General features: G+C 43.6%; 2 protein-coding genes across 3 annotated transcripts in view; one reads left to right on the forward strand and one right to left on the reverse strand.

The window, feature by feature from the left end:
- cmtm3 (CKLF-like MARVEL transmembrane domain containing 3) overlaps positions 1-27904 on the reverse strand; it is a 74519-nt gene that overhangs the window by 40443 nt on the left and 6172 nt on the right. The gene's annotated exons all lie outside the window — the stretch shown is intronic.
- tk2 (thymidine kinase 2) lies at positions 402-27617 on the forward strand. The gene is made up of 10 exons (XM_069902045.1): positions 402-665; positions 6791-6834; positions 7589-7663; positions 9709-9762; positions 11088-11177; positions 12937-13010; positions 16342-16430; positions 21642-21721; positions 24074-24154; positions 25027-27617. Exons 1-10 carry the CDS (start codon positions 581-583, stop codon positions 25141-25143), a joined length of 789 nt encoding a protein of 262 aa, XP_069758146.1. The 5' UTR covers positions 402-580; the 3' UTR covers positions 25144-27617.

Genomic DNA, 27904 nt, shown 5'->3' on the forward strand with positions numbered 1-27904 from the left:
CTTCCCTGTAGGCTCCTAAATGAACCCCAGGCTGCCCTAATTGATCTTTATTGTAATCCCACACTCTGTATATTTCATATCCAAACATTGGTGATGTCTCTTTACCTTTGCTATATAAAGGACACCGTCTGACCCGCTGAGTTTCTCCAGCACTGAAGGCTTTCGTGTCTTACTGATACAACCAGTCCTGAAGCCTTCCAATAGTTTCAAGGCCAGATTTCCAACATCTGCAGTTCCTCGACTTTGCATGTTGCCAGGCAGCATGTCAATTACTGGCACCGCCCCTTTAAAGCGAGCCGGAGTTGACCGCCCCTTTAAAGCGAGCCGGAGTTGACCGCCCCTTTAAAATGAGCCGGAGTTCGCGCGACAGCACCGCCCCTTTAAAGCGAGCCGGAGGAAGTGATACAAATGAGGATGTTACATTGTCACCGCGGTTCACGAGCCTTTAATCCTTCCGTGCCGGGGAGCGCTAAATGGGGCATTTTGCAATGACAGCGTCCGCAAGCTTTTTGGCTTAAGAACATTTTATTTCCCCCCCCCTCCCCCGTTTCCTTTCTCAGAGAGGGGGGTCGCCTTGCCGATGCGTATCTGGGAATGGCTGAGGATGCCGGGGTTGCGCTGGAATCCGTTTCACCGGCTGCTGAGACTGGCCGGTGGCTCCGCAGGTAACGCGTGTGGCGGGACACGGGAGCGTGGGGCAGGTCGCCATGTAATACGGAGGGGCTTCAGTCGCCCACCCCTGCACTCCCTGAACCTCGAACCAACCAGCCACTGATTGAGAAGCCATTGTCCAGTAAAACTCCCACGACGTGTGAGCAGATTAGACTGGGGGATCGTTTCATTGAGCACATTCGCTGTGGAGCAGCAAGGCCCCCACTGACATGACTGTCCAAGGCCTCTCATGCACTGACAAACTGAGGCCACCGCAACGTGGAGGAAGGAACCACGCCGAATATTCCGCTTGGCCTCCTCCTCCAACCAGAAGCCATTAACGTGGACCTGCAGTTTCTCTAAGAGCCCCCCCCACCCCGTCTTTCTCTTTCCCTATCGGCCTGTTTCCTCCATCTCTCCACCCCTCTCTCCATTCAGAGAGCTGTCCCTACCCCAGCACCTCTGCTTTTTTCCCCCTCTTTCCCTCCCACCTATGATCTGTGCACTTCCCCCTCCGCCCCTTCCCCTCTATCCTTTCCTTCTACCTTTTCATTCAGGTGCCAGCTTTCTGCTCATACCTTGGTGAAGGGCTTAGCCCTGAAAGGTTGGTCATGTCCCTTTGCTTCCTGTGGACACAGCGGGGTTTTGTGTATTGCACCACAATCATGGTGTCTGAAGACTTTCTGTTAAACTTCAAACCTTTCTTTACACTTTTTTTATTTAAGGTGTTGCCCAGCATTAAACTACATTTCCCAGAGACACCCAAGAGAGGTGATGCCCAAGTTTGTGTTCTGATCATGCCCCATTTGGCTTGTATCCATTTTTGTCCCCAGATTCCCCACCCCCCAATTGTCCCTGTCTCTGCCATTTTTGGCAACTGCCCTCCCTCTTTTTTAATCTTTCCTTCTTACCTAGTTGTAGACTTGTGTTGGGGGAAAAGACAGTGATCTGCCATTGGCAGTCTCTCTGCCATTGTGATTTTACAACCCTCTATGCCCTTACTGTCCAGGGGAACTGTCCCAGCCTCTCCTTGTAACTCAAGTCCTCCAGGCTAGGTTGAAAATACTTTGAACTGAAATGTTGCTTTATCTTTTAATATCCTGATGAGTGTTTCCAGCATTTTCTTTTGCCAGTATATGTAGTTTTTTCACAAAATGCTAATTTAATGTCTGTGTGCTTAATCACCCTTGTTGCCACATAGGAGACCAATTACATCTCTGCCAGCTTCCATCAATCCTGTACCCATCTCCCTTATTCCTTTTGAAACAGAATAAGCTAAAAGAACGATACTAGCATCAAGGAAAAAGGATAAACAAATTACATATAATCCAACAGAGATTAATGAAAATTGTAAGGAATTTTATGAACAATTGTATCAAACTGAGAACGAGGGGAAAGATGATAAAATAGAGGAGTTTTTAGCTAAAATTGAGCTGTTGAAATTGCAAGAAGAGGAACAAAACAAACTAATAAAACCATTTGAAATAGAGGAAGTACAGGATATATTAAAAAAAGCTGCCGAACAATAAAACACCAGAAGAGGATGGATTTCCAATAGAATTTTATAAAACATTTAAAGAGTTATTCATTCCTCCTCTCCTGGAAGTAATGAACCAGGTAGAAGAAACACAAAACTTGCCAGATTCATGTAAGACAGCAATAATTATAGTAATACCAAAGATGGGGAAGGATCCATTAACACCAGCATCATATAAACCAATATATCTGCTTAACTCAGACTACAAGATAATAGCAAAATTATTATCAAACAGATTGGCCGATTGTGTACCTAAAAGAGTAAAACAAGATCAAACTGGATTTATTAATAAAAGACGAACAGTGGATAATATCTGAAAACTTATTAATCTAATCCACGCAGTTCAAGGAAATAAGAAGCCAACAGTGGCTGTTGCTTTAGACACAGAAAAAGCCTTTGACAGAGTAGAGTGGAATTACTTATTTAAAGTATTACAGAAGTTCAGTCTACCAGAAAAAATATATAAATTGCATGAAAGCATTGTATAATGGACCATTGGCGAAAGTAGCAGTAAATGGATATGTATCGAGTCACTTTAAATTAAGTAGGTCAATTAGACAGGGATGTCCACTATCCCCCTCATTGTTCACCTTAGCAATAGAACCTTTGGCAGAACTGATAAGAATATAAAATAAAATAAAAGGGATAAAAATAAAGGAGAAGGAGTATAAAATCAGCTTATTTGCAGATGACATCATAGTATACCTAACAGAACCAGAGGTATCAGTAAAAGAATTATATAAGAAATTGGAGGAATATGGAGAAATATCGGGGTACAAGATCAATGCAAATAAAAGTGAAATGATGGCAATGAGTAACGCAGATTATACAGAATTAAAAAAATGAATCACCCTTTAAATGGCAAACACAAGCAATCAGATACCTAGGGATCAGGTTAGATAATAACTTAAGCCACTTGTACAAACTAAATATCAGCCACTAATAAAGAAATTGCAGGAAGACTTAGAACATTGGAATGAATTACCACTAACGTTGATAGGGAGGGTAAACTGCATTAAAATGAATGTGTTCCCAAGGATACAATACTTATTTCAAACATTACCAATTCCTTTAACAGAAAAATTCTTTAAGGAACTAAAGAGAATAATAAGGAATCCAAGGGTAGCGTTAGATAAGTTAGCAGAGAGATATAATCAAGGTGGTTTGCAGTTACCAAATGTTAGAAATTATTATAGAGCCGCACAATTAAAGTATTTATCAAATTTTTACCAGGCAAGGGAAAAACCAGACTGGACTAAGATAGAACTAGATAAAATAGGGGAGAAGGTACCGGAACATATACTTTATAAGTGGGATGAAAAGCTGGTGCAATATAAAAACTCACCAGTACTACATAATTTACTTAATACATGGAAGGAGATCCACTTAGAAAGGAAAAAAATGAATGATCAAATGCCAAAATTATTATTGACGCAAAATCCGCTAATCCCTTTTACAATAGACAACCTTTCCTTTAGAGAATGGGAGAGAAAAGGAATCAAAAGAATAGAAAATTGTTTTTTGGGAAATAATTTATTAACATTTGAACAAATGAAGTACAAATATGGAATAACTCATGGTACAATGTTTGCATGTCATCAATTGAAAGCTTTTTTAAAGGATAAATTGAGAAACAGCTTGAGATTACCTGAAGGAAGCAGCTTTGAATACGTGATTACAGACACAATGATAATCAAAAGATTTATAACCAACATGTACATTAAGCTGCAAGATAAGGAAAATGGAATAAACTTTAAACCTAAGCAGAAGAGGGAAAAGGATCTAAACATAAAGATAAAAAATGAAGTATGGGAAAAGTTATGTTCTGGAACTATGAAGAATACAATAAACACAAGGTTACGCATGATACAGTAGAATTGGTTACACAGGGTATATATCACTCCTCAAAAATTAAAAGAATGGGACTCAACATTATCAGATAGATGTTTTCACTGTAAGAAGGAAATGGGAACAACATTACATGCAACTTGGGCATGTACGAAAGTAAATATGTTTTTGGGAAGAATTAAATCAGATACTAAATAAAATTACAAAAAATAACATACCCAAAAAAACAGAGATTTCTCTTAAGTAATATAAGTAGAGAATTAGACCTCAAATTGGATAAAGTGCAAAAAAAAGATTCATTTTGATACCCTTTGCGATATCAAAAGAATGTATAATGTCAACTTGGAAAATGGAGGAGAGCCTGAGAATACAGCAATGGTACATGGAAATGAATAAATGTATTCCATTGGAAAAAATAACATTTAATTTAAAAAATAAAGTCATAATGTTTGAACAAATTTGGGAAACATACGTGGAACATATCAGAGAGAGCTTGCCTATGACCTCCATCCCCTAAAATGAGAATGAAACTGATAAAAAGACAACGATTAGATTCAGTGTGTAATAAATAGATGTCGCATTTTTCTTGTTTTATTTTCCTTTGTGTGAAGATATTGTTTTATGGTTTTATTGTATTGTATATGTTGAATATTTATGGGTTTTGGAGGGGGGTGGGTAGAGGGGAAAAAATGGGAGGAAAGACCACTGTAAATTTAATGAGAAACATTTGTACATATTTTGGTTGATACGGTTCATAGTGTAAAAAAATTTAAAAACATGATCGTGGATGATCACATGACCTCAGTCTCCTATTTCTGAATGCTCTCCCTACCCCTTGATCCTTTTTGTCATAAGGACCACATTTAACTTCCTTTTGAATCTATCTAATGAACCAGCCTCAACAACACTCTGTGATAAGTTCACCACCCTCTTAGTGAAGAGGTTTCTCCTTGTCTCAGTCCCAAATGGCTTCCCCCTTCTCCTTGGACTGTGATTGCTTGTTCTGGACTTTGCCAACCTCTGGAAAGTTCTTTCTGCATCTACCCTGTCTTATCCAGTCAGAATTATTTTTTTGTCTCAGTGAGATCCCCTCTCATTCTTCTAAATCCAAATTGGTATAACCCAAGTTGCAGTAGTTAAACAAGAAGGTCTGCAGATGCTGGGGTTGAGTGCAATACATAAACGTGTTGGAGAAACTCAGCAGGTCACACAGCGTCCAAAGGAAATAAAAGGTAACCAACATTCTGGGTCTGAGCACTTTGTCAGGTATGCATAACCCTAGTCTATCCACTCTTTTTTTGATCATCAGTCCTGACATCCCAGGCGTCAGTCTAGTGAACCTATGCCGCACCCCCTCAATAGCAAGTCTTCTTGGTTTGGCTAAAGCTAGTGGAAATTCTTCTCAGAGAAACACAGGCGAACAGCTGATGCTGGAATCTGGAGGTAGGGGCTCAGCTTATCAGTCAGCACCTGTGGAGAGAGAATGATGCATCAATGTTTCAATGTTTGCCTTGGTACCTTTGGACAGGAGCTTCCTCCTGAAATATAGCTTGCAGCTAAAAGTGTGTTCAATTCAGTCCCTGTACATGGTCCATTGAGGCATCACACAGCTGTGACTCACTGTAATCCCAATTTGCTGTCCTTAACCCCTTCTGTTCCACAGCTTGAGGATAGAAATACTCCCAAATCTCTCAAAAGGCAAGCAGGACTGAAACCATCCTGAGTAATCTTTCATTTTGTCGCCAATTGACCAAATGATGAGTTCTGTTATTGTCTACATTGGATAAAAAGAATGGATAAAGACCAGCAATCTGCCAGTCCTCTCCATGTCAAGCCATTTTAATTTCTCATGCTGTCATCATCTAGTCACTGGGAGTAACTTGAAACATGATGGCCGTGTCTGTCAGAGGATCCTTATCTCTTAAATGATTACTGTGTATCATTCTCTCTTGTTGTTCAGGTTCAAGTTTACTGTCACATGTTCTGAGATGCAGTTATAGAGGTGATTTTATGAGCAGGCCAGTGGATGTCTCATACATAGTACCTGCACCTGAGGTATGGTCACAGACAGGATAACCTCAAGGTGGTGCTTTCCCTCCCAAATTCCAAAGCAAGTTACACAGAGATCAGTTGGGACAGAACAAAGGCAACAAAGTTGTACTATCTTTGGGTTCATTCAGGAGCCTGATACCAGAGGGAAAGAAACCATCTTTGCATCTAGTGGTATGTGATCTTACATTCGTGAATCATTTTCCTGATGGGAGAGGGTTGTGAAGATAGTGTGTGGCTGGGGTGGAATGAGTTTTTTAATGTTTTTCAAGGTAGCAGGAGGTATAGATGGAGTTGATAGAGGGGAGAGGTGTGTGTGAGATGGCTTGAGCCATGTTCACAACTCTCTGCTCCAGGTCAGCGAGGATTGAAAATAGCTTCATCCCACAGGTTGTGAGATTAATGAATGGTATCCTGTAACCTTGGTCTCTTACAAGTGTAACAAGGACATTTTATATATATATATATATATATATATATATAATTATGTGCTGTGATTTTTTGCATTTGCGTGTGCATCACGATCTGAAGAAATGGTGCTTTTTCTGGTTGTATATGTACAATCAGATGACCCTAAAATTAAACTTGAGGTCTTGGGTGGACTAGTTTGTCTCCCTGTTTCTCATTGTGTTCCTGTGTGGCCCCATGCCCTGTCTGTATGTGTTTTTCCACTGTTTGTCTAAAATGGGGTTCTCTATTTTCCAGTTCGACTTTGCAGCAGTGGACCTGCGCGGGAGAAGAAAATGGTGGTATGTATCTTGGCACTTACTGTAGTACAGTTCGGTGGGAAATTGTACATCCAGATGCTCAACTGATTTCTATGCTATTTGCACAAATGGATTAAGTTAATCCGGTGAGATTGTCCTAGCAACCTGGAGACTCTTGAGAGATTGCAGAGACTGGAATCTGGAGCAACAAACAATGCTCCAGATGCAAGAACTCAGCAGGTCAAGCAGCATCCATGGGAGGAAAAGAATGGTTGACATTTCATGTCCAATGTTGTTCATGTTTTGCTGTTGAGTGGAATGAACTGAGAATGTGCAATGTAAAAGAGTTTACTCTGGATTCGATCTAATGTTAAGGCTTGTCCTGATAGAGCCTGTTTCCATGCTGTGTGACTCTTCAGGGCTCAACTTGCCCATGCTGACTAAAATGTCTCTCCCACACTAGTTCCCAGCTGCCAGTATTTGGCCCATATCCCTCCCTACCCATCCAATCTATGTATCTGTCCAAATGTTTCTTAAATGTTGCAGTAACATGGACAGGATAACCTCAAGGTGGCACTGTCCCTCCCAAATTTCAAAGCACTTAGTGTGATATTCTTCCTCTTTCCATTCGCTGTGACTGTTCTCGGGGAGGCATTGATGTTCATGTGAACTCTGACGATGAACTTTGATGAGGATCGTGATTCCCAAACTCTTATCGGTTTCAACTCTGGTAAACTGAGGAATGGGGAGTTTTGGGGCTAGAAACCAAACTGATCTGACCTGTGCTTCATTTCAGATCTGCGTTGAAGGGAATATTGCCAGTGGAAAGACAACTTGTCTGGAATACTTTGCAAAATATAATAACATTGAGGTAAATAACAACTTATGTAGAGCTTTTTAATTCCTAGAAAGAACAATAGATCACAGTAACAGGACCTTCCATTCATGATGTCTGTGTTGGACATGATGTCCAAATTCAACTCAAGGTTTACTGCAGCACGTGACCCATATCCCTTTATTCCCTGCATTTTCATGTGTCCATTGATAAGCCTCTTAAACACCACCATTGTATCCGTTTCCCCCGACAGCCCATTACAGGCACCTGTGTAAGTTAAAAAAAAAATCTTGCCCCATGTGATATGGAGAACAAGTTCAGAGGGTCCAAGAAGTCAAGTTTCTGAATACAATTGAACACAAACCAGGATCTTTATTTACACATGGAGGAGAGGTGCGATTACACTCGCATGGAGACAGAGAAACGACATACACTTGATGCCCATCAGACACAGTTGAATAATTGATACCTGCTACCCCTGACAGATCGCTGCTAATTGTGGTTTCCTACAGCTAAGCAGACAGATTGTTGCGGCTTGTGGTTCCCATGGCTAAACATGATAGCGAAACAAACAGTAGCCGCCACCCCTCGCTAACTTGCAGACAAGGTATCCTGATTAGCTACAGAATGTAATTACACTGATAACAATGAGTAGGGCACAACAGTCCTTTCTAGGTATGTATCACAATAGGCCCCCCCCCCTCCCTCCACCCACCCTGTACCTGCACACACCTTACAATTATCTCTTCACTGTTACTTAGGACTTGCAACCTGGAGTGGAGCTAGGGTTTGTTCCCAGGGAAAAATATGGTGGCCTCTATACTGTCTATAATTGGACATGGCTGGCTCATGTATGACCAAATAATTGTAAGGGGTAGGTGGTCTATCCTTGATTGACATGGGGAAATGACTTTCAACCTGCCTGGTCACTTGACCTTCCAGGAACAAGCACATGGAAATTCCTTTGGAGTAGTTTCCCGTTGGATAATCCTCCAGATATAACATCCCGCAGACCTTTAAAATCTCTCTCTGCCCCCTCCCCCCCCCCCCCCCCCCCCCATCTTCACCTTAAATACATATGACATTTTTACTGGGGGGGGGGAAGGAATAATGATTCTGACAGTTCACCCTATCAATGCCTCTCATAATTTTTAAAACTATCAGGTCTGCCCTCAGCCTCTGATACTCCAGAGAAAACATCCCAAGTTTGTCTATGCTCTCCCCATAACTTGTACATTGTAAGACCATAGCATTAATGTCTGGGTTGGGATATTTTGCTATTTGTGATTTCTGTGCTCTTTTGGCACCAGTTCTATTCCTGTTGGGCAACTTATTGTATACATGCTGTAAATAGACAAAATCCCAACTCCATTATTGTAGAATCCTCAGCTTCTCACTGAGCTCACCTGTGTGGGGTTTAGGTTGTCTCTTGATTGTTCTGGGAAGGTTTGAGATTCCCACCAGGTCTTGGCTCCCTCACAGAGCCATGGTTACCGAAACAGTTCTTTTGCCCTGTCATGCCTGTGCCAACAACCAAATGGCATTTACCCAGCACCAGGTCCATTGCTCATACAGGCACTGGTTGAATGTTCTGAGAACCTTGGTCTCCACTACTATATCAAGCAGTGTGTTCCAGATTCTTGCCAGCCTCTGGGTGAAAATAATCCCTCCTCCAATCCCCTCCAACCCTCTTACTCCTCACCACTTAAACCTTCGCCTTCTGCCATGGAAGAAGGTGCATTGCTATGTACCTTATCTATGCCCTTCACAATTTTGTGTACCTTTTCCAGGTTCCCCCCACACATCAGCTTTGTGGCTCCAGGGAACACAAACCCAGCCTTACCAGATAACTGAAATCCTCTGCACCCTCTCCAATGCGGCCACATCCATCCTACAGCATTTTTCACTGCCTCTCGATACATGTGACAACAAACAATTCATTGTTACATTTGATTGCAGTTAGGCTTAAGCTTTGAGTTTAATTCAACAGCCTCTATGGCCTGAATTTGAAAGTTGGATGCTCACTCCTGGTCCTCCCTCTATTAGTCCCATGATACCTTATTTCTCTTGTATTTCCTCAGGTTCTATTGGAACCGGTCTCAAAGTGGAGGAATCTCTGGAACCATAACCTGCTGGTAAGAGCTTTGGTGTTTGAGGGGGATGGGCCCATAAGCTTGTGGGAAGAGCTGCTGAATCCACCATGAAGAAGGGGGGAGGCTGGGTCCACGGGATGGGGATGAGAGGTGAAGCTTTGATGCTTCGCAATGACTGTGCCTCTTCCTAATCAATGCTCCTCCAATGAGGAGGAGGAAGGGAGCAGATCGGAAGCACTGAACTTCCCTAGCAGGGCAGCCCTTGGCTAGCTCAGATTTGTGGAACTCCCCCCTTGAGTTGCGGAGTGTCACACCCCCAGGGCAACCAGGGGATGGCCATATTGTGAGAAGGATGAAAACTGGTCTTTGTCTATGAGAAGGTGACCGAAGCAGGAAAGGGGAGCAGCAGCCTTCGAGCCAGCTGCACTTTGAACCTGATCATAGCTGGCCACACTCTTTCCGCATGCCTTTATCATTTTACCCTGACCTCCTCCTTCTCGAGGAACACTATTAATGCGGCGGTGGCTCGGGCTCCAATACACTGTTATCTGTAAGGAATTTGTACGTTCTCCCTTTGACTTGCGTGAGTTTCCCCCGGATTCTCCAGTTTAATCTCATCCTCCAAAAGGGTTAATTGGGTGTAATTGGGTTCCAAGGGTTTTAATGGCCAAATTGCCTTCTTGTGTGGTTTAAAAAAAAATGTAAAGGATATTTAATGGTTTGGCCTTGATTGCCTCTGGTGGAGACCATCACAGATTCATTACTCTTAATTACTCTTGATCTCTGTTGTAAATAGTGTTCCCAGCTTCCTGATACTGTGACCCTGGTTGTACTCGCCATACAATTATAGAACCCTACAGCACAGAAACGGTCCCTTTGGGCTCATTTAGTCTGTGCTAAAATACTATTCTGCCTAGTTCCATTGACCTGCACCTGGTTTGTAGCCCTCCATACCTCTCCCATTCATGTACCCATCCAAATCTTTCTCTCCAGCCATTGCTACCCTGAGTCTTGTCTGTCTTATTACCCATTCAAATCTTTCTCTCCAGCCATTGCTACCCTGAGTCTTGTCTGTCTTATCCTGTTATAACATTGGAGAAGACCAATATCTCAAAGTTTGGCACAAGACAATACACAGGCAGCAGCTGGGTCACTGAGTGGTGATTGACTCTCTGGTTCTTGGTCTAGATGAGATTGACTGACTTCTTCCTCTGATCCTCTGTTCCAATGAGTTTCTCTGGTTCAGCATTCTTCCCTTGAAGTGAACATTCAACCTGAAGAGATCTGTGAGGGGGGTACATTCACTACTGGTGAGGTACTGGGGATCTAACTTTCAGTCTGTTCACACCTGAATCCTTTCTTGGCAGGGACTAATGTATGAAGATCCTTCACGCTGGGCAATTACATTACAGACCTACGTACAACTCACTATGTTACAGCAACACACTCGACCATGGGTATGTTTGTGACTCAAATTTAACATTTGCTTGACTAACCTTGGGGTTAAGTTTGGTTGGACCATGTTTGAAGCTGTACTCAGTTCGACTGTGAAAGGCTGGGGACATTCAAAAAATTATAATTGCCAAGTGCAGTCACAGAGCTGAGCGGTTTGGCTGGGAGGGAGGTTTAATGAGACCAAGGCTTTTCCTGATTGATGAGTTACTTGATTGAGGTCTTCTAGCTGAGCAGCAGAATGGCACAGCAAGTAGAGTTGCCGCTTCACTGCTCTAGTGACCTGCACTCCATTGTGTCCTTGGCTGGTGTCTGTGTGGACTTTGCATGCGACTGCGTGGGTTTTACCTGGGCGCTCTGGTTTCCTCCCATATCGCAAAGGCATAAATTGCCCCTGTGTGAGGTGGAATCTGGGGGGGGGGGGGGGGTGTGCGGTGGTGGCAGTTGATGGGAATGTGGGAAGTATAAACTAGGATCAGTGCTGGAATGATCAGTTGTGGTGGGCTGAAGGGCCTTCCCTGCTCAGTACTGAGAAAAAAGATTTTCCACTGGTGTGAGATTCCAGACTTGGGGCTGCAAATATAAGATCCAGTGTCAAGTCAAGTTTATTGTCATCTGATTCTACAAGTACAACCCAACGAAACAGTGTTCTCCGGTCCTCGGTGCAAAACATGCAGACGTACAACCAGACTTAACTCTCACAGACAAACAATACATTCGTGGAACCAATATTTAATCTCTACAAATAAATAAATAAATAAGTATTGTTTTGTACAATATGAGTCTCGGAGGGTCAGTGTGAACGGTTCCTTTGTTCGTTCAGCAGTCTCACTGCCCCTGGTAAGAAGCTGTTCCTCAGCCTGGAGGTGCTACCTTTGATCCTCCTGTATCTCTTCCCTGACAGGAGCAGCTTAAAGATGGTGTGTGCAGGGTGGAAGGGGTCCTCGATTTCAAAATTAAACCATTGAAGAATTCCGAACCAGCTTCATTACACAGAGGGAGAGAGCCTCCACCATAAGGCAGTCTTGAGTCAAAAAACAGTAGGATATCAAGGATTACCTGAAGGCTCTTTTATAGTGCAATTTAGCGAATGGTAAAGACAGGTTTCATCTGCCTTTAAAATACTCCACTTACCTGCATAAAAGGTCCAAAGGTGGATTGGCAGGTCCAGTGTGATCTGGGTTCCTTCCGCCAAGGGTGGTAGTGTCAGCGGTAGAGCGAAGTCGTTCCACCTCCTGCATAAAAAGGATTACTGCTGAGAGTGGCCCCAAAGTGGGGGGGGGGGGCCTGATGTCACAATGACATCATCAGCCCATGACCCAAGGGCGTGAAAGTACCCATCTGCGAAAAAGGAGATTATGATGTGCAGAAGATCTGCCCAAGTTCTAAGATTACTCGAACAGATCTTTACTAGCGCTTGTACTTGATCCTCAGTCACCATTGTTGTGTATAGGACACTTTCACTCCCTGACACATCACAGTGGTGGTTAGCGCTACTGCAGTACAAGCCTCGCCTCCACCTTCGGAAGCTGGCTTGGGAATCTCCTCTGTGTAAACGGACTGTGCAATCTGCCTTTTCCATCCTCTGTATAAAAGGTAAAGTTGCCTTTTTATCGTAAGCAGGCGATAATGCGGCTTTTGTGCATAAAAACCCCTTGAGAGAGGGATATGGTTGAGGAGGTTCCAGCAGTGAAGAGTCTTGTTGGGTGGAAGGGCCTGTTCCTGTGCTATTTCCAAGTAATTTTTTGTAATGTTTATCTTTAGACGTTGCCAGTCCGAATGATGGAGAGATCCATTCACAGCGCCAAGTATGTCTTTGTAGAGAACCACTACCAGAGGTAAACAGTGCTAGTTGAGCTGATGTGGTCAACAGATCCCCTCCAATCCCTCTCTCATTACTCAGGTGGGCACTGTCACTCACAGTCTGAGAAGGTGAAAGGCGTTCGAGACCCCTCCCTTCCTTTGACAGTGGCCTTGCCGCTGCATTACTGGACTTGCAGTCCCGGCTCTAGACCAGTGATTGATGGACATGAGTTCGAATCCTGCCATGGGTGCCCTGGAGTTTAACTTGTTAAGTAAACCAAAAAATTGTGAAGTAGCTGCTAAGTGGAACTCTGAAATGACTGAATTGTTGGGGGAAAAAAAACCCATTCCCTTCAGTAATTTTGCCATCCTTAACTTATCAGTCCATGTAGCTCAAGAATCACCAATGTGGCTGTCACCTCATTTCATGGGTAACTGGGGATGGACAGTAAATTCTGGCATTTGCAGAGATGTCCACATATTCTGAACAAATAAACCAATAACAATTGCTTATCAAAATGAAGGGATTGCAGATTGCTCTAGTTTATCCTGTTGCAGGTTTAGGAAAATAAAGCATCAGAAATGGAGCAGAGTAGACGTTTCAGTCCTTCAAGCATAGTTTTCCATTCATTACATTCGCACCTGATCCCTCTCTCAATGACATATTCCCACTCTCTCCCCATCCGCTGCAATGCCTTTTAGTCCTCAAATTTATCAATCTTAAAAAAAAATTCAGAGATTTTTACTTCTCTCAGGGAGTGGTGAATCTGTGGAATTCTCTACCCAAGAAAGTAGTAGAGGGCTTCCTCATTGTGTAAATATTTTTGAATAGTCAGGTGATTGTGGGTTTATGGGGAACGGGCAAGTAAACTGGAGCTGAGTCCACAGCCAGATCAGCCATGACCTTATTGAATGGTAGAGCAGGCTCGACAGGTCAGATGGCTGCTACTTCTCAGTCTTAAATATCTTAGCCTGTAACCTGAGACTGTCTGTGTTGAGAGCTGGGAAACACACGGCCACAATCGCCTGTCCAGATCTGTCAGAATTTTGAAGGTTTCACACCAAGCCTCTTATTCCTCCAAGCTCTACAAAGGATGTCCGTTCATGGAAGAGAATGAGGAAGCTGTTTTCTCCAGTAGAAAAGATTAAGGGGAAGTTTAAAAGAGGGCTTTAATAAAGAATTGTGTTTCTGTTTCAAGGAGGATTGTTTGCCAGAGGTTATAGAATTAAATATAAACTTGATTGCCTCATATTATCCCAGGAATCCTCTGTAGCAATTATATCCTTTCTGATTGAATGAATGAATCATTTTATAGTCACATGTACCGAAATACAGAAAGAAGCTTTGTTTTGTGAGCTATCCAGGCAAGTAAACTCATACAGCAGGTGCTGCAATAATAATAAGACAGTGGTGTAGGAGTTTTCAAATAGTGTAGGATATGGAGAAAAGTACAAAACATAGCGCAGAGAACAGAGAAAAGTGCAATTTATAAAATAAATTACAAGGGCATCATCTTTTGCCAGTGTGATATCCAATTAAGTCTGGTAACAGCAGGAAAGAAACTGTCCTTGAATCTGCAGGTTCTTGCTTTGCAGTTCGTGTACCCTTTGCCTGGAGGAGTGGGGCAGAAGAGAGTGTGACAAGACTGGATGGTTCCTTTAATATTTTAGCAGCTCTCCCAAGAGTACAGGAACAATAGACAGAGTTGATGGAGGGGAGGATGGTTTGTGTGATGAGCTGTGTTTACCACTGTCTGAAGTTTCTGGTATAGATTCGGTCTCCTTATCTGAGGAAGGACTTCTCTGAATGAAGGTTTCCTAGACTGATCCCTGGGATGGCAGGACTGATAGATGAAGACTCAATAGACCAGGATTATGCTCATTGGAGTTTAGAAGATTGAGAGGGGACCTCATTGAGACATAAACTCTGACAGGACTAGACAGATTAAATGTTGGAAGAATATTCCTGACGATGGGAAAGTTCAGAGCCAGGGGTCGCAGTCCAAGGAGAAGGGAAGCAATTTAGGATTGAGATGAGGAAAAACTTTGCTCAGAGTTGTGAACTTGTGGAATCTCTTCCTATTGAAAGTTGTTGAGGCCAGTTTAGATATTAGATACATTTGTCATGTAATATTCTCTTTGGCTTGGCTTCGTGGACAAAGATTTATGGAGGGGTAATGTCCACGTCAGCTGCAGGCTCGTTTGTGGCTGACAAATTGGTTGGTTGGGGTTGGGTGTTGGGTTTTTCCTCCTTTGTAATATTACACTTCTGTTTTATTACATGAATTGTCTTAATTCTGTCATAAGACAAAGGTTCACCATTAGAATTGCCTATCACCTTGTCGTCAGAGAAAGAGAAGCAAAAGATAGTCCCTCCCAGAGTCGCTGAGTGTCAGTGGATTCACCTCCAGTGCTCCTGTAGCCTCTGCAGCCTCAAGACTTTAGTTCAGTTTAAACCATTGGCAACCTGAGTTCAGATCCAAACCTCTGACACGATAAGGAAGGCTTCAATACCCAAGGGCCTCGGGAGCCCTCCTTGCCCTCAGGATCCTCTCGAATCCCAGTTCCAATACCTGGTTCCCATGAGCCAGTCTTCAGCAGCCCACAGCCTGGTGTAAATTCTTTGACGTAAAGTTACCAATCGCTTGCCTCCTGAGCATATCCTTCACCCACAGAGCCCCCTGCTGGTCCATCACTACAGTCACCATCCTTGGAGCCATCTCCTCTGATATATTCTCCATATCCCTTATGACTAAAGGGATCAAGGGATATGGAGAAAAAAGCAGGGATAGAGGTCAGAATGTTCAGCCACGATCGTGTTCATTGATGGAGCAGGCTTGAAGGGATGAATGGCCTTTTCTGCAAATCTGAAATTGCACACAATATTTCAACGAGGCCCTGTGCAATTGCAGCAGGATGTCCTTTATTCAAATCTCTTTGAATGATGGCTAGGAGGATCATCAGTGGAATGGCTCCTGTGCTAATTTTTGCTGTAACAGGGTGAAATTATTATTGCTTTGGTACCTTTCCACTCATCTCACAGAGAAAATTGTGAGGTTCTGGGAGGCTGATGAAACAGCTTGACATAATAAGACTCCCAATTGATTATGGGGTGAGATCCCCCTTGCACAGCGGCAAGGTTTAATGGGTTTCCAGAACTGTCCAATGGTGAGGGATAATTTCCAAGCACTTTTACACTGCTAGGGGATGGTAGTTTTCTCCTGCATGGTCTATCCTGGTTGTAATATCTAGAAGGATCCTTAGACCCCCAATTTTTCATGGGATGGCCTGATGTCATGTAGATCCTGTTTTGAGACTGGGACAACTCTCTACAATGCAAGAGGAATGACCATTGTCTCTTCACAGCTCCATAATGCCTCCTGTGGATTATGCTGTACTGACTGAGTGGTTTGATTGGATCGTGGCAAACACCGACATTCAAGTTGACTTGATTGGTAAGAGTGACTGAATGGGGCTGGAGACAGAGCTTTGCACCCTTTACTAATGGGTATGTGGTTTAGTATTTGTGTAAAATCAGAAAATAGCCGAAATGCTCCGTAGGTCAGGCAGCATCTGAGAGAAACGGTTAATGATCTTCACCAAATACTTCCCTTGCAGCATTTTCACATTCGACTGCAGGGAATGCCAATGTTCTGAGCATCGGAGGTGGAGGGGTGACTTGATAGAAATTTTTATAAAACTATGAGAGGTGCAGATAGGGTAGACAGAATCCTTTTCTCAGGGTAAAAAACATCAAATACCAGAAGACAAGGATTTAAGGTGAAAGGGGTAAGAATTTTACACACCGAGTAGTGGGTGTACAGAATAGGGTGCCACAAGCAGTGGTGGGAGCAGATACAATAGGGGCATTTAAGAGGCTTCTTGGTAGACACATGAATATGGAGAGATAAGGAGCATGTGGAAGTAGCAGAGTTTTAGCATATTCTGAGGCATCATGTTTGGTGCAGACATGAGGGCTGAAGGGCCTGTTCCTGTGCTATATTGTTCTATGTTCTTCAGGAGAAACTGGTGAAAGGAGGGTCATTGAGATTGGGTAAAAGAGGTGTAATGTTCTATGTCCTTTCATCTCTTCCCATTATCCAGGCAGCCAAGTGAAGCAGAAGTTCACTTAAATAGCTTCCAATCTGTTGTGCTCCATGGCAAGTGGGCTCCTCTAGAGAATCCAAACCCAGATTGGATGCCTCTTTTGCAGAGGTCACCCTGAGCTCCCTGCTGCCTGGCACTTTATCTCTAACCACCTGTTATCATGAGGTCCAACATAAGCTTGAGGAACCATTACCTCCAGGGAATTTGTTTTCCCTGCATGTAGTAGAACAAGCCATCTCAACTTAATGATGGCTCAGAGAGATGCACCCACGCCTGGATTGGAGAATGTGTCTTATGACGAAAGGTTGATTGAACTAGGATTTTTCTCTCTAGAGTGACGGAGGATGTCAGATGACTTAATAGGGGTGTATAAGATTATAAAAGGCTTAGAAAAGGTGAGCAGCCAGGACCTTTTTCCAGGGATGCAATGGCTTAAACCAGAGGATATCTGTTTAAGGTGAGAGAAGGAAAGTTTAGGAAGTTTAAAGTAGGTTCAGGCGCTAGGTATTAATGTTGAGATGGTCAGATGGGTTCAATAGTGGCTAGAAGGTAGATGCCAGAGAGTCAAGGTGGATAACTGTCTGTCAGGATTGAGGCTGGTAACAAGCAGTGCGCCTCAGGGATTGGTGTTGGGTCCCTTTGTTGTTATTTACATTAATGATTTGATTGATGGAGCGGTAAATTGGGTTAGCAAATATGAGGACGATACAAAGATAGGTGGAGTTGTGGATAGTGAAGATAGTTTTTGGAGATTGCAGGAGGATTTGGACTTGCTTAGAAGAGTGGGCTGAAAGATGGCAGATGGAGTTTAATACTGAAAAGTGTGAGGTGCTTCATTTTGGGGGAAAAAATAATCAAAACAGGACGTATGCAGTAAACGGGAGGGCATTGAAAAATGCAGAAGAACAGAAAGATCTTGGAATAGCGGTTCATCGTCTTTGAAGACGGAATCTCATGGACAGAGTGGTGAAGAAGGCTTTTGGTGTGCTGGCCTTCATGAATCAAAGCATGGAATATAGAAGTTTGGAAATGATGTTGAGACTATTTAAGGCAGTGGTGAGGCCAACATTAGAATACTGTGTGCAGTTTTGATCACCAAATTATAGGAAAGATATCAATAAGGTAGAGAGGGTACAGAAATTTACTAAAATGTTGCCTGGATTTCAGAATCTAGAATACAAAGAAAGATTGAATAGATTAGGTCTTTATTCTTTGGAGTGTAGAAGACTGAGGGGGGATTTGATGGAGGTATTTAAAATTATGAGAGGGATATGTAGAGTAGATGTGAATAGGCTCTTTCCCTTGAGGGTAGGTGAGATTCAAACAAGAGGTTAAGAGTCAAGGAGCAAAAGTATAGAAGTAACATGAGAGGGAACTTCTTCAATCAGAGAGTGGTGGCTGAGCGGAATGACCTTCCAGAAGAGGTGGTCGCAGCAAAGTCAATTTTGTGATTTAAGGAAAAGTTGGATAGATATATGGATGAGAGGGGATTGTTGGGCTATGGGCAAAATGCAGGTAGGTGGGACTAGAGGAGATCACTTCGATTGGTACGGATTAGAGGGGCCGTGATGGCCTGTTTCTGTCCTGTAATTGTGACATGGAGATGTCAGTTTCTTTACTCAGTGAAATGTATTGCCAGTGATGGAGGCTAGTACAGTAAGGACAATTAGATAGGCACGTGGATGTAGAGGGTAATGGGTTGTGAGGTTGGGAAGGATTAGATTGTAGTAGAGTAGGTTGATATAGGTCGGCACAACATCGTGGACCGAAGGGCCTGTACTGTGCTGCAATATTGTATGTGAGCAGTACCTGAACTGTTGGGTGTGTCCTGCTTTTCACGGCCCGTGCAACGTTAGAGTGTCAGGGTGATTCAGGGGATCCTCACAGCTTTGGCGACCAAGGTTCCATCCTGACCCTTGGTGCTGTCTGTGGGTGTTTGCACCTTCTCCCCAGGGTGCTCTGGTTTTGACCCACATCCCCCCAAAATTGAATAGCCAGGTTAATTGGGTGCTGTAATTGGCCACAAGGTGTGGGAATCTTTTTGATTAGAATAGAATAAGTTAGGGTATGATTCGGGTAACATGGGTCCTTGATGGTCAGCACATACTCAATAGGTTGAAGGGCCTATATATCTCTGAGATTTCGTGTGCTCTTTGTCTTCCGATCTTGGCATCACTGAAGGAGACATCGACTGCCTATTGCATTCTATGGATACTGCGCAATCTGCAGAATTCTTCCAGCACTCACGCGTGTTGTTCCCAGTTTCTAATTACTTAATTTCCTTAATTCCATTGGACTTGCGAGCAGAATTAGGCCATTCAGCCCATCAAGTCTTCCCTGCCATTTGAATCATGGCTGATACATTTTTCCTCTCAGCCCCATTCACCTGCCTTCTCCCCATAACCTTGACATCCATACTAATCAAGAACCTGTCAACCTCCATTTTAAATCTACCCAGTGCCTTGGCTTCTACGGGTCTGAGACAGCAGATTCCGCAGGTTCACCACTGCCTGGCTGTAGAAATTTCTCAGCATGCTTTTATTCTGAGGCTGTGCCCTCTGGTTCTAGACATCCCCACTAGTGGAAACATCTCCTCGTCCACTCTATATGGCCCTATCCATTAGCTTTTATTCTTTCCCTCTCTTTCCTTCTGCATGAACACATCAGCCAAATGACCTTGTGGAGTGTTTATCCCCGAGGCAACCCTAATGTCACCATTCCAGAGACATTCCTTTGTCCTGTCCATGGTTTCTGTAGCTTAAAACCAATGTTTCCCCCCCCACCCCTTGAGAAATAACTGTAGCTACTTGAATACTTGAATCTTGAGCAAACAAAGAGAAGTTGGAGAGACTCCACAGGTCAGGAAGCATCCGTGGAGAGAGATGGTCAGTCATTGTTTCCGGTCGGGAACCTTTGTTACTCAGATAAATTAATGAACAAATAATTTTTTTTGAAAATAATTATTAAGTCTCGATCAAGGGTCGCGACCTGAAATATTGATGGATATTGCCTGACCTGCTCTTTATTTTTTCTACGCTTTCCAAGGGTTGACCAAGGTAAACTCTGTGTCCCCTTCCACATTTACTATGTGATAATTTGTGTATTTCCCAATATTTTCTGTTATGTTTTTATGTTTCCATCATCTTTAGTTCATCTTTTATGTTGTACACAAAAGGCTGCATGAATTTTATCATTTGGTTCCACAAGTAAAAACAATCTGCTTCAGATAATGATAAAGTACGAGGCATGCCAGTGTTTGTAGTAGAGGGATACGAGCAGCAAAGAGCTATTCAGTCTGTATTCCCCTGAGACCACCTACAGAGCCCCACCTTGTACAGAGAGGATTCCATGGAGACCAGCCTACATTCCTGTCAACTTCCCCAGATTCAACCACAGAGGGCAATTTACAGCAACCAATTATTCTTCCACTTCTGTAGGATGCAGGAGGAATCCAGAGCACCTGGAGGAGACCCACGTGATCATGAGGTCAGGAATGAACCCACATGGCTATAACTCACCACTGTGCTGCCTGCTTCATTATCTGTGGAATTTTGATTGGAGTGGGGCCGTAGAAGTGGCCTGCTCTTGATTTTATATTGAACTGAAGGTCGATGAAATAACTGGAGGTGTGGAACCTTGGGGATTACTTGGAAGAACTCCTAGGCAGAGATTGTTGGCCTCAGATAACCACAGCAGATTTCCATGCTTGGGCTGATATACAGATATTGAGAGCTTGTCACCATATACTTATAATTCAATATTGCAGAAGATCATAAGAAACTAGAGCTGGAGGAGACCACTCAGCCCATCAAACCTGCTCCCCATTCAATAAGATGAATGGCCCTGGACTCTGCTCCACCTACTTGCCTTACTCCCAACAACCCTTCTGTGCAAAAAGTCTATCCATCTGTGTTTTAACAAAGGAGCCTCCATTACTTCCCTGGGTGGAAAATACTCTGGAAGAAGCAGTTTCTCCTCCTCTCCATTCTAAATCTAATTCCCTAAATCTTAAATCTTTGGAGCTTTTCCCACCTTCCAAAATTTATGGATTTGAGGGGCTCTGAAATTAAAGTTAGGACGGGGTCTGAGCTAACCCAAGCGATGCACTTCCTGTCGATGGAGATCATGGGTTGGGGAGATGCTGTGGGTGAGTAACTGTGGTGTATTTTGAAAATGCTAGTGGTAGAGGAAATGTGTGGGACTTCAATCTATAGGCTAACTTGTCCTGGACAGGGGTGAGTTTTGTGGTGGCTGTTGGAGCTCCTGGACAAGGAGAGAGTACTGTGTCATGTCCCGAACCCATGCCTTGCAGTTGGTTGGAGGGCCTTGGGCCACTTTCTACAGCAGTTCCATCCTCTGACCCCACATTATTGTAACCATGGTGGAAGGTGATTGGCTGTGCGGATTCAGCAGGCAAGGAGTAGCCACAAGAGCAGTGGGAGGTGCACACCTAAACTCGGCGCAGCAGAGCCTGCGGCGTCACAATTCACACAAAGACGGAAAGATGTGGCCGTTGCATTTGGCAGAGATCCTAACAAATGATAAACGTCTTTCCACAGTGTATCTGCAGACCACTCCAGAGACGTGCTACCGGAGATTGAAAGCCAGGTGTCGGAGTGAGGAGAAGGTCATTCCATTGGTGAGAAGCACTTCTCAGGGGATTGATGGCTGAGAGGGGTGGGGGGGGGGGGGTGGTGGGCACTGTGTGGAGGGCTCATGATAAAGGAACAGCAGCAATTTATCTTCACTGATGACTAGAATCACTGATATTCAGTTGTAAGGGGAAACACTTGAAGGAGATAGACCAAACCTTGTTAAAGAAAACGAGAGAGGTGAGCACTCTTGCTGGGTCTGGCAACTGAGTTAGCATTTTGGGTGGTAGTTGGATTTTAAGCAGGTGGGGGAGAGAGGTGGACAGGGAGAAGGGTTTGATGGTCCCTGCTGAATGTGCCCCTCCCCCACAGTAGAACAGCGATGAAATTTTTGTGCTGGAGGGTTTAGTGATTTGAAGGGGCTTGGGAAGGGGTGGTGGAGTGGGTAAAGCAGGACTTTTTCTGACCTTGGGGATGTTCCAAAGTATCTTGCATCACTTCTGACTGGAGCAAAGGAAATATGACCAGCACATTGTGTGCTTCATAGGAAATGGCAGGCTATTGGATTTAATCAATTGGTTGAGAGTCAAAGGTCCAAGAGGGGGCAACATTTTGAAGGACCCAAGATTTCAGCCATGGCACTTTTGAATTGCTGAAATACTGGGCACAATCTTCCAAACATCAGTGTCTCCCAATGTGGTGACTGCCGACTTTGTAAAGGGTGCTGATGAGATTTACCAGGGAGCTGCCAGGATAAGAGAGTTGAGGTTGGACCAATGCAAGTTGTTTTCTCTAGAGGACCCTTTCACACTGGCACTTTAACCCAGTAATTAACTGCCAATTTACCGGTTAATATGCCAGTGTGAACGCTTGCGAGTCGGCACGCAGGTGTCAAATCATCCCGGGGATGAACCACCTGGAGCATCAGAGGGGAGACCTGAGAGTTTAGAAAAAAGAGAGGCAGAAGCCCCTTTCACATTGGTGAACCGCTAAATTGGCAGTTCAACGATCTGTTTTAAAATTCCCGAATAGCCGTTCACACTGGACTGATGTTAACCAGTTCTCTGCACCCTTACTCACTTGTTACCCGGCATACCCCCGACCTGTTCACACTGGGCTAACCGGTACACTGATTCAAAACAAATCAGTGCTGATACAACCTCTCTTGGCACTTCATCCCCATGGCGAGCATTGACACTGGCATGTTAACTGGTAAATCAGCTAAAGGCGCTTATGGGATCATAATCTTTTCCCTGGGGTAAAAATGTCAAATACCAGCAGACATGCGATGGAGTGAAGTATTTTACAGTGGTGGGTGCTTGGAAAGGGTTGCCACCACCAAGCCCCTTAAAATCACTAAACCCTCCAGCACAAAAAATTCATCGCTGTTCTACCGTGGGGGAGGGGCACATTCAGCAGGGGCCATCAAACCCTTCTCCCTGTCCACCTCTCTCCCCCACCTGTTTAAAATCCAACTAAATGCTAACTCAGTTGCCAGACCCAGCAAGAGTGCCCAGCTCCTTGTTGAAGCAGACATAATTGTAACAATTAAGAGGCATTTATGTAGGCAGATGAATCAGGGAGAGAACAGAGGGATATGGATCATATGCAGGCAGCAGAGATGTAGTTTAATTTGGTGTCATGGTCAGCACAGACATCGTGGGCTGAAGGGCCCATCCCTGTGCTATACCATCTGTGTTTTCTGTTCCATGACTGGAGAACTACACAGTCCTGATGCAGGGTCTCGATCTGAAATGTTGACCATCCTTCTGCCTCCTCCGAGGCTGCCTGACTTGCTGAGTTCCTCCAGTAGTTCGTCGTCAGTTACCTCAACTTGGGGAGGAGAGGAAATGAGAGGAGTTGGGGAATTTTATCCGAATCCAATCATGTCACAGTTTGAGCTGAAAGATTTGGGGTGCTCGAGTTCCTACCACCTCCCTTTTGAGATTCCAATGTTCTCCAAGTGGTTCTGAAAATGTTGCATTGGGATTATGCAGATTTAACATGATTTTATTGTTGTGTATTAAAATGTGATGCTACACAAAATTTCCTTTAGTTTACCGTAAGGCAGACAGCTTTGATATCAGAGAAATACCCCAGCGCCCCACAGTCAGAGAAAGAGAAGGAAAGCCCCCCCCCCCCCCGAGTCACTGAGTGTCCATGGATTTGGCTCCAGTGCTCCTACAACCTCCACAGCCCCACAGTCTTCTGTCCAAACCATCAGCAACTTGACCTCCAGATACACACCTCTGACCCAATTAGGAAGCCCTTGATACTAGGACTGTTGCATAGCATGACCACCAGTCCTCCAGGGTCAAGGGTGTGCAATTATAAAAGGGCAGGAAATTTTCTTTCACCATGCATTGCACTCACAGCTGCCTGTGTTCCATTTGTCTCAGGAATATTTGAGAAGTCTTCATCAGCTTTATGAAGACTGGCTTGTCAAACAGACTTCCTTCAGAGTCCCTGCACCTGTGGTGGTGAGTGACACATCAGCAATGCCTGTGGGTACTGTGTAATGACTGTGAAGTGAAGCCACAGTACTTGGTGGGAAGGGGGGAGGTGCTGGAGAATGGAGGGGGATTTGCTGACGGGGCCATTGGGAGGATCTGAGATTGTTTAATATTTGTGTGCACTTCGAAAGGTCGAACTTGAAGGCAGAGAAACAGGTTAATGAATTTTAAACAAGTGAAGGAACAGAGAGTTCTTGGGGTCCTGGTCCATAGATTCCTCAAGGTTGTCGTGCAGGTTGATAAGGTGGTTAAGAAAATGTGTAGCGTGTTGGCCTTCTTAGTCAGGCCATTGAGTTTGAGTTGTACGGTAATGTTACAGCTCTATAAATATCTGCTTATACACTCGGGGGAGTATTGTGTTCAGTTCTAGTTGCCTCATTACAAGAAAGGGGCAGATGCTTTGGAGATGTTGCAGAGACTTACCAGGATTGGAGCTGACTTAATAGAAGTGTATAAGATTATGAAGGGCTTAGATAGGGTGGACAGACATTTTTGTTTTCTGGGGCAACAATGGCAAACACCTGAAGACGTCTATTTAAGGTGAATGGAGGAAAGTTTAGGGGAGAGTTCAGAGGCAAACGTTTTACTCAGAGTGGCGGGTACTTGGAATGCATTGCTGGGGATGGTGGTGGAGACTGGTATATTAGGGACATTCAAGACTTAGGCACATGGATGCAAGGAAAAAAAGTTATGGGTGTGCTATAGGCAAAAATTAGATTGTAGTGGAGTAGGTTTACAAAGGTCAGCACAACATTGTGGGCTGAAGGGTCTCTTCTGTAATGTTGTATAATCCTTCCAGGGATGCAATGTGCCCTCTCACCTTTAATACTCTGTTCTAGGTGATCCCTGCAGACCTGGATCTTGAGGAGATGCTGGAACAATATGAAGCACACAGGGAGAAGATTCTCTATTGGAACCAGAAAGTGGACATAGCAAGTGGGCCGAAGCCCACATAATAGTCTGCGTTCTACGGACAGCTTGGTTAAAGAATCAACACTTGGTTGCCAGAATCAATGGCAGCTTTGGAGGTGCTGCGTCAACCTCGTGACCCAGGAGCAGGTCACTTGGTCTGATGGGTTAACCTTTGGTTTGCACTGTGTGTGAACCTCTCTCCGTCGGTAAATTTTTCTATTCCTCTCCAGTTACAACTTACAAATTAACACAGAAATCCATGTTGGAGCTTGGAATTGTAACAGGCCAAAATAAGGTGCAAGTAAGTTGTGCTAAACTTTTAGAAAATAATGGTGTGTTCAAGGTCGTGACTGATTCTTCTTACATGATAGAGGGAGGTGATTGGGTAAGAATTTGACTAAGGATAAATAAGAGACCACATTTTTTTCCAGGGTGGAGTGCTTGTTTAAGTTGACTGACTTTTTGACCTTGGTGTAAGAGTTAGAACCATAGAACCTGACAGCACAGATAACAGGCTATTCGGCCCTTTCAGTCTGTCCTATAACCTTCCAGTCTCCTCCCATCCATGCATCCAATTTATTCTTAAAACTTACCTTGTTATTTACTGTCAGATGGCAACTTGTTCCACACTCTCACCACTCTCTGAGAGAAGTTACCCCCAAACCTTTTCCTTTTCATCCTAAAGCCATGTCCTCTCATATTTATCTCTCCTAATCTCAGGGGAAAGAGCCTTCTCGCATTCACTCTGTCTATACCTCTCATAATTTTGTAAACCTCTATTAAATCTCCCCTCATTCTTCTACATTCCAAGGAATAAAGTCCTAACCTGTTTAATCTTTCCCTGTAACCCAACTCCTGAGGACCCAGCAACATCCTAGTAAATCTTCTCTGTGCTCTTTCAATCCTACTGATATCCTTCTTCTAATTAGGTGACCAGAACTGCACACAATACTCCAAATTTGGCCTCACCAATGTCTTGTACAACCTCACCCTAGCATCCCAACTCCTATACAAAATGATTTATGAAGGCCAAGATGCCAAAAGCTTTACAACCTTGTCTACCTCTGATGCCACCTTCAGGGAATTGTATGTATTCCCAGATCCCTTTGTTTCTCCGTACTCCTCAGTGCCCTACCATTTATTGTGTATGTCCTTCCAAAATGCAACATCTCACACTTGTCTGCATTAAATTCCATCTGCCATTTTCTGGCCCATTTTTCTAGTTGGTCCAGATCCCTTTGAAAGCCTTAACAACTCCTCCAATCTTAGTGCCATCAGCAAACTTGCTGATCCAATTTACCACATTATCGTCCAGATCATTGATTATAGACAACAAACAACAATGGTCCGAGCACCAATCCCTGAGGCACACCACCAATGACAGGCCTCCAGTCTGTCTTCTCCCATTCACCCAATTTCAAATCCAGTTAACAACATCTCCATGGATACCTAGTTGATGCTACGCTCCCCTTTGATTCCACAAAGATGCATTGATTAATAGGAACTGACCTATCACTGTTGCAAAACCCTTGTGACTCAGAGGTATTAGTTTGGATGTAAATCTCTATCGTCTGATTACAGTTTAAGTTTCATATTTTCCACTCCTTTGACCTGAGCAAACTGGAATTTATCCAGAACTGCCCTTGTTACATCGTCATAATTTGAATGACATTCCAGGCAGAGAATGAATGGGTACAAGAGTGGGGTTGCCCTTCAAGTGGGAAAATGTTTACAATGGAGTGATACTTAAGAGTGGAAAGATACAGATTCCAAGATTTCTCCCCTCACCCTTATGACTGCTCTGTCCTTATTTTTTGAAATGGGCTGACTTACCTAGACGGTTGTCGCTGATGAAAGGCCTTCCTGTTTAAAAAAAGTGTTTCAGGCACCAGGAGTTTGAATCTGTTCCTGCATGTAAAATTAATTGACTCAATGGTTCTTAACTCCACCACTGAGCATTCTGGGGATGAATTCAAACTATTTCCAGCTCTCTGTGTACTTCATAGTATTGATGGATGGTCTAATAACTCAGCGAAGGAGATTGGCTCTATCTTTTTATAGAACCCTCGGTTCTCTCACATGCCCGAGTGAATCCATTGGTACTGTCCAGATGGGGGTCTAGATCTAATGTCACAGTTGAAGATGCTGATTCTGGCAGGTGCTGCAGAGGTCTCCTCCTGGATAATGAGGAGTCTCTAGAGACAGGAATCTGTGACCATCTGCCTGCAGGTTTGAATGTTACCTCTTGCCCTGTGGCTGACTGAATGTGCCCTATCACCACACTCTGAGATGATGATCTGATGGCAGGCTCTCATCGGACCATACCCCAGCCAGTGAAGGACTGTCAACAGGAGGGGAGAACTGTATGTGATCATTTATTAATTCTTCAGTCATTCCTGTTATTTTCTGACAGTAGACCTGAGCATAATTTATGTGAAACATTTTTTTAATTAAGGAAGCTTACTTCTGCAATTTACATGTTGGTGAATGCTTTATTAAATTAAGAGGAAAAAATCTACTGTAATAGTTGTGTGAACTCATGTTTTCCCACATCCCATCTCACTGTGTCAGGGCATTATTCCATTGAGGAGGGGACAATGTAGATTCAGTTTACAAGTGGTAGCGGAGAGGGACATAGCAATTATACAATTTGCATCAGTGTTCCTGACTTGGGAGAGAAAAGTCAAGAGTTTTACAGCATGGAAACAATTGCTTTAGCCCTACTTATATATATATAATATATATGCTGACCAAATCCCTGTAACCTTTTTATTCATGTACTGCCTAAATGCATATTAATCATTA

The sequence above is a fragment of the Narcine bancroftii genome, chromosome 10 (assembly GCF_036971445.1).
Source record: "Narcine bancroftii isolate sNarBan1 chromosome 10, sNarBan1.hap1, whole genome shotgun sequence".
Taxonomy (NCBI): domain Eukaryota; kingdom Metazoa; phylum Chordata; class Chondrichthyes; order Torpediniformes; family Narcinidae; genus Narcine; species Narcine bancroftii.

Coding starts and splice junctions, on each gene's coding strand:
- tk2 (XM_069902045.1), top strand. CDS start 581: ATGCGTATCTGGGAATGGCTGAGGATGCCGGGGTTGCGCTGGAATCCG. Junction 9,763..11,087: donor TCTGGAACCATAACCTGCTG/GTAAGAGCTTTG, acceptor CTTTCTTGGCAG/GGACTAATGTATGAAGATCC. Junction 21,722..24,073: donor AGGAGAAGGTCATTCCATTG/GTGAGAAGCACT, acceptor CATTTGTCTCAG/GAATATTTGAGAAGTCTTCA.